This window comes from Phoxinus phoxinus (genome assembly GCF_949152265.1).
Source record: "Phoxinus phoxinus genome assembly, chromosome: 9".
In the NCBI taxonomy this organism is placed as follows: Eukaryota; Metazoa; Chordata; class Actinopteri; order Cypriniformes; family Leuciscidae; genus Phoxinus; species Phoxinus phoxinus.
In genome coordinates, this window is record NC_136884.1 from 18299386 (window position 1) to 18316691 (window position 17306).

General features: G+C 35.4%; 2 protein-coding genes across 5 annotated transcripts in view; one reads left to right on the forward strand and one right to left on the reverse strand.

The window, feature by feature from the left end:
* The window catches only part of LOC307004856 (protein phosphatase 1H-like), a 44403-nt gene extending 38481 nt beyond the window's left edge, over positions 1-5922 (forward strand). The window contains exons 9-11 of one of the 4 annotated variants that reach the window (XM_079624381.1): positions 505-656; positions 1729-1875; positions 5611-5922. In XM_079624381.1, the coding sequence (XP_079480507.1) occupies positions 505-656; positions 1729-1875; position 5611 (300 nt within the window). In that variant the 3' untranslated portion in view covers positions 5612-5922. Of the gene's footprint in view, positions 1-504; positions 657-1728; positions 1876-2592; positions 3056-4893 lie in introns of those variants that run through there. The other 3 variants (XM_079624380.1, XM_079624382.1, XM_079624383.1) reach the window with 3 other exon arrangements.
* A 58-nt stretch (positions 5923-5980) lies between these two features.
* Positions 5981-10887, reverse strand: LOC307004248 (uncharacterized protein). Its single transcript, XM_079623348.1, has 4 exons — positions 10797-10887; positions 9852-10066; positions 9610-9752; positions 5981-8336 (listed from the first exon to the last, which is right to left on the reverse strand). Exons 3-4 carry the CDS (start codon positions 9698-9700, stop codon positions 7519-7521), a joined length of 909 nt encoding a protein of 302 aa, XP_079479474.1. The 5' UTR covers positions 9701-9752; positions 9852-10066; positions 10797-10887; the 3' UTR covers positions 5981-7518.
* Positions 10888-17306: the final 6419 nt, after the last annotated feature.

Here is a 17306-nt window from a genome sequence, read left to right on the forward strand (position 1 = left end):
CAGGGGAACGCCTAGAAATGGTATACCTTTCGTTAACTTATACCTTCGTAGCGTGAAGCTAAGAGACAACGCTATTGGGAAATCCAGGCCAAGACTGTACACAAATACTAATGAGGTTAACTAGACACAGGTGAGAAAAATCAGGGAATAACTAAGGAAAACCGGAAACAAACAAGGCACTTCACAATAAAGGTCTACAAGACAAAGCACAGACAATAAATATATTACAGTTAATAGGCTAATAAACTAGAATTTGAGAAGATGTCTTGACATTAGAGATACCAACAAAACATGCTTTATAAAAGATAAATCATCTGCTGTTAACTTGCCAAAGCTTTTGCATTTAAGGCCAGTGACACACCAAGTCTGATCTTTGAGGGCAGGCCATAGCAGCCAGTGGCAGAACATGTTGTATGTAACATGGAACATAATGACGTAGAGTCTTATCATAGAAAGTTTAAGCTCTTATGATTCACACTGAATGAAGCTGAACTTTCTTCTCAGGTTAAAGTGTATAACCTGACACAATATGAGCATGGAGCAGATGATGTGCTAGTCATGGGAACTGATGGCCTGTGGGATGTCCTTTCTAATGAGGAAGTAGCAGAGACCGTCACCTCATTCCTGGCCAACTGTGATCCCGATGACCTTCACAGGTTTGTATGTTTTTGATTATGTGCCCTTATCTGTGCCCATGTATGTGCTAGTGGAATTGTCATGCATTATAATTATAGCACAAGACTTTTGATGATGTTAAATTTTGCCGCAAATTCGTGTAGAAATTAGCCTATATTGCAATTTAGGCAGATACCAAAACGGACAGGTTGTATGACATGACCTTGAAGCCATGATCAAAACTATATTAGATCAAAAATCTAAATCTAAAATCTAAAAATACCAAAACAACATTAAATACAGAAAAACTGAAAATTAATAGACAATTAGAAATCAACGATGTATCAATACATACATTTCAAGATTTTTTTTTTTTTTTTTTTTTTTTTTAAACCCGATTTTTATCTGGTTCTTCTGCTGTGGTAAGGTTATATGTGGCACTTTGAACTGAAATAATTTGGCAAAGTGATGTGGAACTCTATTGCTGTTAAGACCTGGAACTAGCGACACACTGTAGCAATGCAGCTCTTAATAAATAATCACAGCTTGGCCAATCACAATAAAGCATTCAAAAGTGCTATGTATATTCATTAGTTAGTTGACTAATTTAGTTCACTTCTCGCTCCCCTTTTCCATCTTTTATCAGCTGGAAGAGGCATTTTATTTATTTTAAAATAATTTAAAAAATGGAAATAAAGTGCTAAACGTGTATTGTAATGTATATGTAATGTAATGTAGTGATATAACAGGAAGATTTATGAGTATATATAAGGGAGGGCTTTCGGGACTGGGACAAGTAGTGTCAAATGTCAAATTGAATAATTTACACTGAATATGTTATTATTGTATTGTATTCTGATTTATAATATAGTACACTGAGGTGCAAATAGTATCTGGCATTATTTGCATGAACTATAAAATGGCATATAACTATTTACACTTATTAGTGTAAAGAAAATACTTTTGTTGTTATTTACATTTAGTGTATTTAGCATCTGTTGCTTTTGCATATAGTGTAAAAATAGCATATATCACTATTTACTAAGTGCAAATAACTGTTGCCAACTGATATATAATCAGTCTATATATGCTAAGTGTGTGTTGTGACCACAGATACACAATGGCAGCCCAGGACCTGGTGATGCGAGCCAGAGGGGTTCTGAGGAACCAGGGCTGGCGAATCGACAATGATCGGCTTGGCTCTGGGGATGACATTTCGGTTTATATAATTCCCCTGATGTTTGGTAACCGTCAAGCATAGTAGGTTACTGCCCAGCACTTCTTTCACACGCACCCTGATATGTCTAAACTTACTTCCTCCCTTCTCTCTTTGGGTCAGTATAATGTGGTAAATGAGCCTCATCTACTATTGTGACAACTATCACAACACCCAGGAACACTGTATTTCCTCTTCTAAGCATGCTAGAAATGTTATTACCCCTTCCCATGTGACCCCAGACTGACCGAGTCTGTTTCAGCACGGCCTTGGAAGCTTTTTCTTCTTTCTTTCTTTCTTTCTTTCTTTCTTTCTTTCTTTCTTTCTTTCTTTCTTTCTTTCTTTCTTTCTTTCTTTCTTTCTTTCTTTCTTTCTTCGTTTCTTTCTTTCTTTCTTTCTTTCTTTCTTTCTTTCTTTCTTTCTTTCTTTCTTTCTTTCTATCCAGGGTTGTCAGTAGGGATATTTCTAAATACCAAGTGTTTATATAAAAGTGTGTGTGTATATATATATATATATATATATATATATATATATATATATATATTAGTGCTGTCAACGTTGCAATTAATTTTTTCAGTTTAACGCGTTCAAATATTCGCAATTACCGCAGCATCTGTTTTTTCTGTCATCTTTTGACTAGCTTTACATAATATGATCACGCTCTTATTCATGCAAATGCTTTTAACCATTCAAGCGTGACAGAACATTCATAGACGCCGCTTTCTCTTTTGTCTTGTTTATGTGTCACACACGACGCACAGAAAGACGTCAGACCTTAAAGGGACAGCACTAATTCTCTCTGGCATTACTGTTAATCAAAGAACAAATGAAACAGAGAAAATGACTCACTGCTCTTGACTGAAAATTTTTTATAGCTTATGATTCAATGATTCATCTATATTTAATTGTTAATTTATGCAGTGCAGTCTGTTAACTTTATTCTATTTCTCTATATTTTAAATAGCACTGTAAATATGACATTTTTTTATGGGTTTATGTGAGGACTGTTTTAAGTTCACTTAAATTAAAAGTTGTTTTTTTAAAGCCTAATAAATGTTTTTTTTTTTTTTTAAATGATAGCTTTCAATTACACTGTAATGTTGAATGGCTATAATAAATGTTAAACATTGGGGAAAAAATCTATTTCATTGAGACATCACATAGCTGTTTTAGTATCGGGGGAACTGCCCTTCATTCATAAAAAGATACTATTAAACAAGTATTTAAAATATAGGCTACTGTCTTTATGTTGTTTCTACATTCATTTGGAGATTAACTGGGAAATTGTTACATTATAACATATTAAAACTTCAAGATTAATCTTGTTAATTGTTTTAATCGATTGACAGTACTAATATATAAATATATTCCGTGGAATATATATAATGCACTTTTCCTTAGTGGTATATAGAAAAGACAGTAACTTGCAATCTGATTTTAATGAGTTTGGTTGACATTTGGTAGCTATAAATAATTTTTAAACATTGTGTTTTTGTTTTATTTAATTTGGTTTTGATTGTCTCCAAAATTGTTGTACTGTAATAGTGTTTTCATGTTATTGGTCTGACATCATTCCTGTCCTCTATAGGATATCTTATTTGCAAGATGTGTGTTTATTTGGTTAATCAGACTGGTGGAGCTTTAACCGAGGCTGAGTTTGGGAGCGTTTCATGCACCAAATCATTTGATGAAAAGGACATTAAAGTCACAAGACACGTGTTGTTTGAACAATACGTAACTCGTTTTCGATGGATTATGAATTAACTGTATCTGAATCAGAGTCCTGTATGGGACTTGTTTGGTCACAGTACTTAACATAATGTAAATTTAACTCATTTAACATAAAGTCCACAATCTGAACCACTATTACAGTACAAATCTGAATTGCACCAGCATTAAAATAAAGGTTCAACTTTATTTCCATTGTCCACTTTAGACTTTGTTCTAACTACAAGTAACAGTTACATCAGCTCTCATCAATTGCAATTACATGTCAACTTACTCTCATTAGATTATCAGTAGGTTAGGTGTAGGAACATTAATGAACAAGGCCTCACCAAATGTGCACAGCAACACATTCCAGAGAACTCATCTCCCATTTCCAGCAGATATTTCATTGAACTCATTCCTTTGGCTTAAACAGACAGTGTCAACAAATCTGCTTGATTTGGTTTTACAGGTCTTATGTTTCATGTATATTTTTACTGTTGAGTTATTCATTTGTGGTAAACAGTGAACACCAGCCTTTTTATTAACTTCTACCTCATTTACTTTGAGATTTCCTGGAGGTTTATGTGGGTGTTTTCAGACCTGTAGATCGTTTGCTTTGTTCAGAAATAGGGACTTAATTTGTTACAATTATGCATTTACAATTTGGGGAAATTCGGGAATACAAATTTGTCCAGAATTTGTAAAATACTCTAATTTTAACTTAACGGTGTTGATAACATGTTAAATAGTTGACTAGTTGATAACATGTTAAAGGGTTAGTTCAACCAAAAAGGAAAATTCTGTCATTAATTACTCACCCTCATGTCAAACCCATAAGACCTTTCGCTTCCGCATTCTACGTCAGAACGTAGGCATACTATTGGCCGACGCTGGTCAGGTGAGCACCATATTTTTGTTTGTTTTTGCGCACAAAAAGTATTCTTGTCGCTTCATAACATTAAGGTTGAACCACTGTAGTCACATATTGAAATGTGTCTTTACTAGCTTTCTGAGCCTTTGAAGTTGCAATGACGTTGCTGCCTGTGGTTCAGAAAGCTCTCGGATTTCATAAAAAATATCTTAATTTGTGTTCCGAAGATGAACGAACTAAGGTCTTATGGGTTTGGAAGGACATGAGGGTGAGTAATTAATGAAAGAAATTTCATTTTTGGTTTAACTAACCCTTTAAATATTTATTTGTAATCATTTACTTACCATATGAATTCGATTCAAATATTGCCTTTGAGTTGAACTGATCTGATTTCTCTTACATGGGTTGAATGAATGAAGGAATGCATGTATAGCACTTTTTTTCTTATGTACTAACACAGAGCGCTTTACAATCATATCAGGGATGCCACTTGAAAAATGTGACGGCAGCCACAGTACAACGGCGCCAGAGCACTCACCACACACACCAGCTATAGATGGAGAGAAGAGAGAGAGAGATTGATCGAGCCAATTTAGTTAGTAGAATGTTGACATACTTGCAAAATTAATTATATTCAGTTGGATGTCTGTTGGGGACCAGCAAAATAAAGTGTTAGCCGATATGAAGCAGGTATATAGAGTTACTTATACAGGTAGTTAGTAAATGTCTAAAGTGGACTATCAAAATTAAGTGTTTAAATAAATGTACTAATCCATCACCAGAATTTATATCAGGGAGAGAGTTTTAAAAGTGAGAGGATGTTTCTATGTTTGCTGATATACTTTCAGATGTTACAATTTTTACTGTCATAACTTGTATAACAAATATTTATATTTTTGCAAGCTGTTTTAGCATGGCTTACCGAGGACATTTCTTGCGATCTGGTCCCCAAATTTAAAGAACAATTATTCTACTGGACTGCACTGCACTTTTTTTCTTTCTTTCCTCCTTTTTTTTTGACCCAGCCGATTTGAATTTTGAATTATAGATGTAAACGGGGGCGTTTTGTCTTAAATATTTGCTCTTTACTTTATTTTGTGCTCCTGCAGCACCTAAAATATTTGTTTTTCATTGCATGCCAAAATATATATAAAAATAAATAAATAAATGTAAATACTAAAACATTGTTCTTTTTCAGGTTTCAAACACATTTGCAACATATGCTGTTGTGCTGATTATGCCTCAGTGTTTTTTAACTGTCACCTTGCTTTGTCATCTCATTTGATATTGTCCTATATGTTGTTTACAGAACTATAATAAACAACCCAGAGAACCATTTACATACTGGATTCACCATTGTGAAAGTGTAATGTATATTTTGTAACTTGAAAATGTATTATATTTTTAATGTTTGTTACTTTAAAAAACAAGAGACCACATGTTTCTGTATTTAAAAAAAATAAAGACTGATGGTTTCTCTGTCTGTACTGGTATTTATTTACTGCAAATTAAGAATTTGAAATGATCATTCTGTCACAGAACAAAAGATAAAACAAAGACAAAGGATTAACTCAATAGCAGGGTTTATTGACTGTAGGCAGGAATATAGGAACACATGTAAATAATAGATACGATGTAAGACACAAGGAGATCAGGGATTGCAGGAGAAAAACACGAGCAACAACTCAATGGGAGTTTACACAATGAAGAGTCAGTGCTGGTCAGCTGCTGGCAATGGAGGAGCAATAAAGAAACAACAGTGGAGTATCACTGATGCATTACAAAGTTAGTCTGACTCATCGTCAAATGATTTGGTTTCATAAAGCTAATTTAACATAGCTCAAGCTCAGTCACTCCGGTAACTTATGCTGGAAAACTAACCTGGGCCAGGGCAGGCTAACTGTCAGGCTAAGCCCGAGTTGTTACCCAGTTCATCTAACACTAACACTGATTGACAGGAACACAATGATATTACCACTGATTCTCTCAAATACCGTTATTTGACTTTGTTAACCACTATCAATCCAAAATTAAACATACAGTATACAGAAAATCAACTTAAAGCTACAACGATAAGTGATACAATATAGACAAACGTGTTCAATAATAATGTCTATGAAATGTTTGTTAACGTTGTTTATATAAATACTATGCTGTATATATATCTTTTTTTATTGGAAACAGATAGGCCTTAAATGTGCATTATTTATCATTATTTGCGTAAAAATATTTTCTCAGGCCATGAGTTCTGCTATTATTATACGCGAAGCAATCATCGCTGTTTTAACAGCATGCCGCAGGAAAACTGTTCAAAAGCATCGCATCCGCTACAAATATTTCTATTTATTAAAATATTTTTAAAAATTAAATTCTTAGTAATGATTTCATGTCATTTAAGTGCTTAACTCCATTAATGAGAATGGCATATTTAATCTAAATGTGTATATCAGATGTAAAACATAGTTTAAATAATTATTTTATTTATAAAACTGTTATTGTGAACATGCACTGTATTCATGATTAGGACTCATAATGAAGATTTAAAGTGTTTTTCCTTCATCTGCAGTCAGTCCCTCAGCTCACCATCAGTGTCGCCAAACTGACCCATACAAACAGTTTGGAGAGAGTTTGTGTGCAGGGGTTTCATTTACCAAACTGTGCGTAACATCCTTACTAAAAGTGTACGTGCGCCGAAATGGATAGGATAGATTTTTGCTAATCTTTTAAATAAAATATCAAAAGGATTAACAATGATCATATTTACCAAGGGAGCATATCATTCTGACCAGCACTGTACACCTAGGATGACTTAAGGGTGAGTAAATCATGGGCTGATTTTTATTTTTGGGTGAACTATCCCTTTAAGGTGTTTACAATGCCTGCTTATTGCACTTAAATTCGGCATACAACACGGCATAATGCAAATATGGTTACTACGATTATGAGCTTAATCGCATTAGTTTGATCTGAGTATTGCGTTTATATGAGGTAAAGTTGAATCGCAATATTTCCAAAATCGCATTATGAGGGTGCATGTAAATGCACTGATGTTACAACTCTACTTGTAAGTATATTATTTGTGAGATTTCTGAACATGAACATTTGCTCATTTAGGAAACTTCAGGCAATGCTTTTTCTTATTCTTATGATACTGTAGACTAGAAAATTGTGTGAAACTCTTTCCACATGTAGAGCACTGATAGGGCTTCTCTCCAGTATGAACTCTCTCGTGATCTTTCAGGTGTCCTGACTGAGCGAAACTCTTTCCACAGTGTGAGCACTTGTACGGTTTCTCTCCAGTATGAATTCTCCGGTGTGTTTTTAAATTGCTGGATGAGATATAGGTCGTCCCACAGTCAAAGCACATGTAAGGTCTCACACCAGTATGAATGCGCTGGTGCACTTTTAGATGTTGCAGTAGTGAAAAACTCTGTCCACAAAAAGAGCAAACATGAGGCTTCACAGCAGCATGAACTTTAAGGTGTTTTCTCAAGTTGGGTTTCTGAGCAAATGTGTTATCACACTGATCACATCTGAACGACTTCACCCCAGAGTGAAAGTGCAGATGCTCTTCAAGAACACTTTTCAGAGCGAAACTCTTTCCACATTGAGTGCATGTGAATGGTTTTTCTCCAGTGTGAATTCTCATGTGCACATTTAAGCTTCCTTTCTTTATGAAACCCTTTCCACACTGAGAGCATGTATAAGGCCTCTCTCCAGTGTGAATTCTCATGTGTTTGTTAAAGTTTGATTTATCTGTGAAACTCTTTCCACACTCAGAACAGGTAAAAGATCCTTTGACTCCAGTTTTTCCAGCACTTTTCCGCATGAAATTCTTTTCAGTCTGTGAAATGATGTTTCCATCTTCATTTGTGAAATGAGGTCTTCGGAACTCATGTTTTAAAACTTTCACGTCCATAGGATCTAACATGAAATTACAATAATTGAATTAAAGGAGACCATATTAGAAACAAAATGAACTATGATACCAATATGTTCACCAGTAAATAAATGAAATTAGTTCATTATTAATGCTATTAACTATTATATATAATTGATACATTAAAATATTAGCATTTAGTCTTCAAATATTGTTTAATAAAGTAAATACTGCATTTAAAAAATAATGGAAAAGTTAATAAAAGAAACATATGGTGTCAAACATCACACTTTTGGATTTATATAAAAATAAGCCTATAATTAACTCATTCATAATTTGAATAAAATGAATTAAAATGATAAATGTGTTAATTATTAATTATAGATTATTAATTATGTATTGACCTTATTCACAGCAGCTCCAGCTTTGATTTTTAAGGGTTTTACTGTTATTTAATGTATTTTTTGGATTGTTCTGCTGACGAAATATTAGTAGACAAAAAAAATCCAGACTATATGAGCTGTGGAAAATGATAAGTGATAGGAGCTTTATACAGCGGACGCCATTGAAAACACTGCAAGTCTATCATGGGGAGGCTGCAGACCCGGAGCAGGCAGATATACGGCCCAGGCAGTTTTACGCCTCCTGTTGTTCCTAGGAGGAGGATAACAGTGAATAACATCATTAAATTGACGCTCAACTTGCACATTAATCACCGTCCCATCCATAGACGTTGACTAAATAAGTGTTTTTGTGAATTTAAATATAAACGTTACATTAAGATATCAGATGATCTACACTGCGGATTAAAATATCTGTAGATATATCTCATGTTTACCTACAGACATCAGAGTCAGCGGCAAATGTCAGAAGGACTAGCCGAGGTAAGGCAGTTCAAGGCGGTGTTAATGAGTGCTGAGCGTCCGGTGATCGCATGGATCTTATAGCAGGATTTCTATTGAGGCTTGCTCAAGTATGTAAGTCACCTCTGTACTGCCTCCCTCTACTGGACACATCAGGGGGGTAAAACTGCCTGGGACGTTTATCTGCCAGCTCCAGGTCTGCAGCCTCCCCATAAAGGACAGCCTTGCTTTCATGCCTGTCATGGCGCTGCTCTATATAAGGTCTATTGAGCGGATTCTGAATCTCTGACTTGCCATTGCGTTCACTTGCTCAACAAAGGTCTGCAAACATTTTACGCTCTTCACACAGCGCTCACACAAATCACACGGGTGTTAGGTTTTTAAAATTTAAGTAGGTCTATGAGGTTTCAGAGTATGTTTATGTCAGTTTTCACTTTAATGTTCCTCAACGAACCTGTTTGTTCCTCTGTATCTTCATCTTTTATTCGGCAGGGTTCCTCCTCAAACTCCATCTTTACAATAGTGGGTTTCTCCTCAAACTCCATCTTTACAATAGTATGTCAGTAGTTTCTCCTAGAGTAATGCTGCCTTCACGTGCTGTGGAAAAGATGATATTTTCCACTTGTGAACTGGTATTTACCAGTGTGTTGTGTTCAAGTGCTTTTATGATATTTTCCACTTGTGAACAATGCTTACCATTCACAACGCTTGCGTCGCTCTCCGCCATGTTGAAAAGGTCAAAGGTTATCTCATCTCGGCAACTCGTGCATCAAAATATTCTACGAGTTGCCCAGTGGAGAATACCACATGAGGGGGTGTTCATGTGCATTTTCCACGTCGGCTTTTGGTATTTACCATAATTACCATAGCACGTGAAGGCACCATAATTCCTCCTGCTTGCTTCTTTTCTCCTGTGGAAGATAGGAATATTCCCCAGCATTTAAAGGGTAACTAAACCCTAAAACAACTTTTTTTTAGTTAATGATCTGTAAGACTGGGGCTTTATTAATGCTGTTCATTGTGATTTTACATTTTTTACATGATTTGGGTATAAAGTGTTTTAATTCTACAATGTATGGTATAAAAACGTCTGAGTGCTGCCCTCTTCCGGTTGAACAGTGGCTACTGCAGTTGAATTTTCCTATTGGAAGATGTGGGGCCCTGTGACGTAAGACCAGGCTCTGGGCTCTGACCAGGGGTTAGTTACCCTTTAAACTCTCATGAACGGCTGTGGGATCGGCTTCACTGACTGTAGGTGTGGATTGTGGTTGCTGTTGCTCATTTAGCATCACATTTACACTCACTCTCAATTAACCAGTGTTTTGCTCAAACAACTGTTTAGAAACAATTAAACTCCTCTAGCTGATTTTGATGTTGCTCTTTTATATTAGATATCATTTATCATTCAAAAAAACTCTGTTTACCAGTTTTAATTTGTTCATAACATAAAATGAAAACACAACTCATAATATTCACTAATTATAATGTGACAGTCAGTACGAGTTTACGTTTCACGAGAGTAATGTACAACATCAGTCGGTTTATTTCAATTCATTTCTGAGTGATTCACTAAATAACTCGTTCAGTAGTTTGGATTTAGATTTATCCTATTAAATGATAAAAAAAAAAGAATGTACTCACAGTCTGAAACACAGCAGATGTTTGCTATAGCAGAATTGAACGGCTGTGTTCCACTAAACATGTTCCCTTTCTTTGTCTCCTAGACTCGGATGTACATCATCGCTTCAGTTGCACGAGCGCCCTCTAGTGGCAGAAACCAATCCCTACTAAACTATCTAACCTTAATAAGACAACAAAGATACGTTTTATTTATTTTTTAGATCATAAAAACACTATTTACCTTCCCAAATATGTTTTATTTGGGATAAATACTAAAACTTCATATATCTGCTAAGGAGTTTGCAATTGTATTTACCTTCTGAACTCCTCCAACTGTTGCGTGTTAAAGATGTTGTTGATTTTAATATAGCCTACATTTTTACTTAATTTTAATGTTAGATGGTACAAGTATTATTCCTAAAAATAAATTACTAAGAGATATGAAGATTTACCTTAAAAATCCAGCAGCTCAATGCAAGTTGTCTGAGAATAAAATCACAGTCTGATAAACAGTGAATAAAATAAGTTAAAGGTACACTGTGTAAACTTTGGCGTAGAGGGCTGCATTGGGATTGGGGTCCCACGGGTCCAGAAATATCGTAGTATCGTGCTACAGTTCATTCTATCAGTTGCAGTTCTGACGCCGTCTCAACATACTGTACAACGCGGCGTACATTCACATCACGTTACACTCACAGGACACAGGTCAAACAGCGCCTGATTACTGGACTAAGTTATCGTTCAAGTCTTATTGCGCAAATACTGTCAAATACACACAAGGTTTACATGGTTGGTTATGTCTAAAGTGAAAGCAAACATTTGAGAGAAAATCAGGTGCGTGTCATATGCGTGTATTTTAGATGTGTGCCGGTCTAAAAAGTGACAGTAGCCTAATCGTAAACATGCTGCCTCTTGTCCTTAAAGGGATATGTGATGGATTTTTTAATAAATAAAATAGTGAACTGTATATCAAACTAATCATAATTCTTACATCTAACCTTACTTCTCCTTTAGGCCTAACACTCTAACACTTGAACAAAATGTACTCTGAAGATTGAGTCGAAACCAGTGGAAAAATCTGAGATCCTGGCTAGACAATATCAAAAATATAACAGTCTAGAATAGTCTCATGACATATTGAGTAATCAACTGAACCTATAACCTTTTTGAATGATTTGAGCTCTAAGTTGCTTCTAGCTAAAAACAGAAGGGTTTGCATATGAAGAACCAATCAAATTGTAGGGAAATTATGTAATGTATGTATGTATAAATGTATTTATAAAATCTATGAATGTAATGTATCCCTCCATCCTCCCCAACACCACCAGGATGGCCCCTTCCCTCCATCCACCCCACCACCATCAGGATGGTCCCTTCCCATACCTCGCAGGGGGTCGGCTGCGCCCCTGCCTTCGTCTTCAGGCAGGATATGCAGAGTCCGGACCCTCGGATTGCAAGCTACGGACAAAGAACTTGATTGCTTGCTGGGCTGTTAATAAATGTTTAATTGTCACAGTATTTCTTCTCCCGAGTCTTTCTGGTAGAACTAAAGGACTGATGATGGTGACATGTTCTCTTTCTTTGTCACTTCAGAGGAAGAAAGACAAAAGGATAAAAAGTTACTCAGATTTTATCACTGGTGGAGGAAAATTACTTACATGTACATGTACTTTTGATGATGAGAATAATACTTTTTAACTAATATAATCCCAATGTGAGGTTTTAAAGCAATGGTTAAAATTGACCAACATCTTACTGAAGTTGATAACAGTGGTGGATTTGTCTCTCTGTTGTGTGCCTGGTCTCCCCGAAAAAATCTTCTTCCAGAGCTTGATCTAAAAACAAATATCTTATTACCATTTACCAGTGTTTGAAGAGGTGATGTAACATACAAACATAAATATTTCTCTCTCAACTCTTTATTCCAGTGTTTCCGACGAGTGTAAATTACTGTTTTATCAGTCACTTTACTCAATTCCGATGCTCCTTCCCTGGTACAAAAAAAACTATACCAAAATATATTTAAAATACATTTATTTCATACTAAGTATACTTCAAATTCATAAACATATTTAGCAAAAATTCAGGAAACTCCAAGGCACGCTCTTAAAAAATATTTAAAAGCCTTTATTGTTATGGCTTGGTCATCTTAAACCTTTTAAAACACTCTGACGCGTTTTGGCATACAAGCCTTCGTCAGGGAGTCAACCCAACTCGTTTACAAAGAGTACAAAGAGTACTCGATCTTGAAAATTCTTTAGATTCTCGTAGACTCCTTCTGATGTAACATCAGTTATACAAAACTTCGTTTTTGACCAACTGACATTTTTTTCTGGCCAAAGAGTCCTTAACATTAACTTACTATACACACAGATTGGCTTTCATTTATTTTTTACTATTCTAAACTATTCTTTTGATGATAAATCAGCAATACAGAAATCCATATTTGACCTATTGAACATATTACTGTCCAAAGAGTCCTTAAATATAACATTATACATTCAGATTGTTGTCTTCTCATGTTATATCAGCCTGACAAAAATTTATATTTGACCTACTGAAATTTTTTCTGGCTAAAGAGTACTCGAAACTTGAACCTTCTATGCATAACTCATAGGGCCCTATCTTGCACCCAGCGCAATTGACTTTGTACACCATATCATTACTATGTATCATTAGGGAATGAACTTGCGCTCCCGGTGGCGGTTCAGCGAAAAGACGTTCCCTGGTGCTATTTTGCAGTTTCAGAAAAAAAAATCTGAAACAAAACAGACCAGGAAAAACCTATATAGTCTAAAGTCAGTGGCGCGTTATTCAGATGCTATTTTAAGGGCGCATGCTTGGCCATAATGTAGAGTGTGCACAACGGTCATACACTTCTCTCATAGACGCAGCAGTTCCCATTTTTGCAAACCATACATATTACAAGGAAAAATATTACCACACGAGGGAAATCGTGTCTATGAAGATGTGAAAAAATAAATCTAGCTTACACATTTACCTAAACTATTCAGACTAATTAGTAATGATGGATCAAACCTGTTTGATCAATAGTGGCAAGACACATAGGACACCTTACAAAGTGGATTGTCCGTCAAGAATCAGGAAACAACATTCTGAAGACTGTGAAATCACTTTTACCATCGTGCGCCTGGCGCCTGTGCCATTATAATAGCAATCCGCCATACAAGCGCTTCTGGGAATGTGAGATGACGCTCTGATTGGTTTATTTCACGTTACACCCAAACCACACCTATGGGTGAGCTACTTCAGACCAACCCATTTTAGATTTCCGAAATCCGAGAACAAAGTTACTCGCGTTTCGCGTTCGATACTGGTTTCAGATCGTTAAAATAGGGCCCATAGACTCATTCTGTTTCTTCATAAGCTATATAGATGTTCATATCTGGCGAACTGAAAATGTTTTTGGCCAAAGGATCCTCAAAAGTTAACTTACTAAATTATCATAGGCTTCTTCTTACGATACATAACTAATTAACATAATTAAACAGGTGTCCATATGTGACACAAAAAAAAATTGGGCAAAAGAATGCTTGAACATAAACTTTCTAATACATATTGACTCTATTTCATGTTAAATTAGCCATACAGAAGTCCATATTTGATCTACTGATTATATTACTGGAAAAAGAGTCAAAATGGGACCTCTTTATGGCGGATTTATCATCAGAAATAGTCTCCATGTTAACATCGTTTAAAATCTTTTGAGGACCCTTTGACCAGAAATAAGTTCAATAGGTTTGATATGGACCTCTATATGGCTTATGAAGGAGTCTATGTATAGAAAGTCTGTAAGATTATAATTGTAAAAAACCTTTTGAGGACTCTGCCAAAATATTATCGATCGTTCAAATATGGACTACTGTGTGCCTGTTATAACATCACAGGAAGTGTATCTGTATACGTTTATATAGCTTAAAATCTTTTGAGGACAGATAGGACTTCTATATGGCTTTTGAAAAGGAGTCTAATGAGTATGTAATGAAAGTTCAAGATTCTCAACTCTCAATTTCAAGTTCAAACTCTTTGGCCATAAATAAGGGTCAAAAATTGACTACTTTATGGCTGACATAACTTCAGACGAAGTCAATGAGTATGTATACATAAGTTAAATTGGGCCGGAGCGCACCGGAGCGCAGCTCCGCCTCCTCGGGTCCACAACACACTCTGCTGGAGCTCAGCTCCGTTTCCTTCAGCACCAAATATACATTTTGTTGAGTGTATATAATGAAAGTTGTGAAATAATTGGCTAATATTAACTCTAATTTGGTGCTGCAATGATTCGCCCATCGCGATGATAACTGACCTTCATCTGAGCTGCACTCAAACACCGCTCGTCAATGTCAAAATATTTGAGTCCAATCAAAGCAAGCAGGATTTACAGGAGCGCGAGCCATGCGCGAATCCCAACGCGGCGCTTCACTTCAGTTTACGGTCATATAGTGCGAGATAAAATGCAAGTATAAACAGCTGTTTTTCGATAGAAGTTTTAAATGACCGTCAGACATAATCAGTTTGATCAAAGACAGACAGTGGATACTAGGTTAATTTGACAACACAAGCACCCTATTAAAAATATTGGCATTATTATTCTATAAATTTGTATAACGTTACCTCGAATGTGTTCGACTTTCCCCTGTTTGTATCACTCCGATTGTTCGTGTTTGCGCAACTTGCATCATTAAGCCAGAAGGCGGCGACAAGTGACTGTCTTTATGAGTGAGTAATTGAACCATTAACATGAACCAATGAACAGATTAGTCCACAAATATTGATTCATTTAGGAAAGAAAAAGTATCTGAAACTGAACTTTGATGCTCATACTAACTGCTCATATGCCTCTGGGCACAGAATGATTAAATTGGCGTTTGAAATGTAACATCTATGCAAAATAATCCTTTAATCATTTCTTATTTAAGGCCATTCCCGTTTCGAATATGTGATTGTGTATAGTCAACAATAAGCATAAACATTCTGCATTTCCATTTTATAGTGTGGATAATTCATTGCGACATTTAAACTGATTCTCATGTTTAAGAATCTGTTATCTGATAAAATACTACATGCTACATGCTTTTAAAGCTACTGTTGTCCATTTTTTTGGCCTTCAAAACACCTTAAAATTCACATGTTGAGATCAGGAAAATCTCAATTATCTCAAAACTCATGCCCCCGAACCCCCCTTGTAGGATCACTTTTTTATGATTTTTATCTATAAAAACCTGCGCAAAAAATAATTTGGAAGTAAGTGAATTGTAAAGTATTGATCTTTGTTTGAATAACTACTCAACTCCACCTTACACATTGATACAAAGAGCCCCTTTGGTGTAAAAACACATTAAGTAATTTTACAGCGTGAATTTGAATGATGACCATTCACCGTAAATAAGGGCTCCCCCTCCCTATAAAAGCCAATTTAACCACTGTATGTATAGAATGATTAAGTTTGAGTACTCTGGTTAGAAATATGTTGAGTAGGTCAACTATGGAGCACTGTCTGGCTGATGTAACATCACAGGAAATCAGTCTGTATGTGCATGTAAGTTCATGTTGAAGGACCGTGGACAGAAATATGTTCAATCAATCAAATATGGATTGTTGTCTGGCCTATATAACATCACAAGAAGTCTAAATTTATATAGCTCAGTTCTGATATGCAATGTAATGCAACAAGTTTATGTTATAATGTTATTTTTCAATGCACAACGTTAGATTGTTTTTTGCACTGCAATGCAACAACATATATGTTATATCTTTAATGCACATGGGAATGAGTTAGTTCTGTTATGCAATGCAATGCAAAAAGAGCATAGCTTATATGTTATATTTCAATGCACACTGTTAGATCGTTTGTGCAATGTGATGCAACAACACATTATCTCTTGAATGCACATGGGAATGAGTTAGTTGTGGTATGCAATGCAATGCAATGCAAAAAGTGCATAGCTTATGTTATTTTTCAATGCACAACGTTAGATCGTTTGTGCAATGCAATGCCACAACACATATGCTATATCTTTAATGCACATAGGAATTAGTCAATTCTGGAATGCATTGCAATGCTAAATTGCATAGCTAATGTGTTATTTTTCAATGCACAACATTAGATCGTTTGTGCAATGTAATGCAACAATGCTAATGTTAACTATTCTTTGCAACACATGAGTCAGTTCTGATATGCATTGAAATGTAATAAGCGCCTAGCTTGTATGTTATTGTTTTATGAACATCATTAGATTGTTTGTGCAATGCAATATGCAACAGCACTTATGTTATCTCTTCTTTGTACAACAGAATGAGTCAGATCTGGTATGCAATGTAATGCAACAAGTTTATGTTATAATGCTTATATGTTATTATATGTTATTTTTCAATGCACAACGTTAGATAATTTTTTGCAATGCAATACAAAAACACACGTTTTCTCCTTAATGCACATGGGAATGAGTTAGTTATTTGTATGCAATGCATTGCAGAAGTGCATAGCTTATTTTTCAATAAACAACGTTG

Excerpts from the sequence above, each read along its gene's own strand:
- LOC307004248 (XM_079623348.1), bottom strand. The coding sequence starts at position 9,700 with ATGGAGTTTGAGGAGAAACCCACTATTGTAAAGATGGAGTTTGAGGAG. Across the intron at positions 8,337-9,609 it reads AGATACAGAGGAACAAACAG|ATCCTATGGACGTGAAAGTT; the intron begins GTTCGTTGAGGA and ends ATTTCATGTTAG.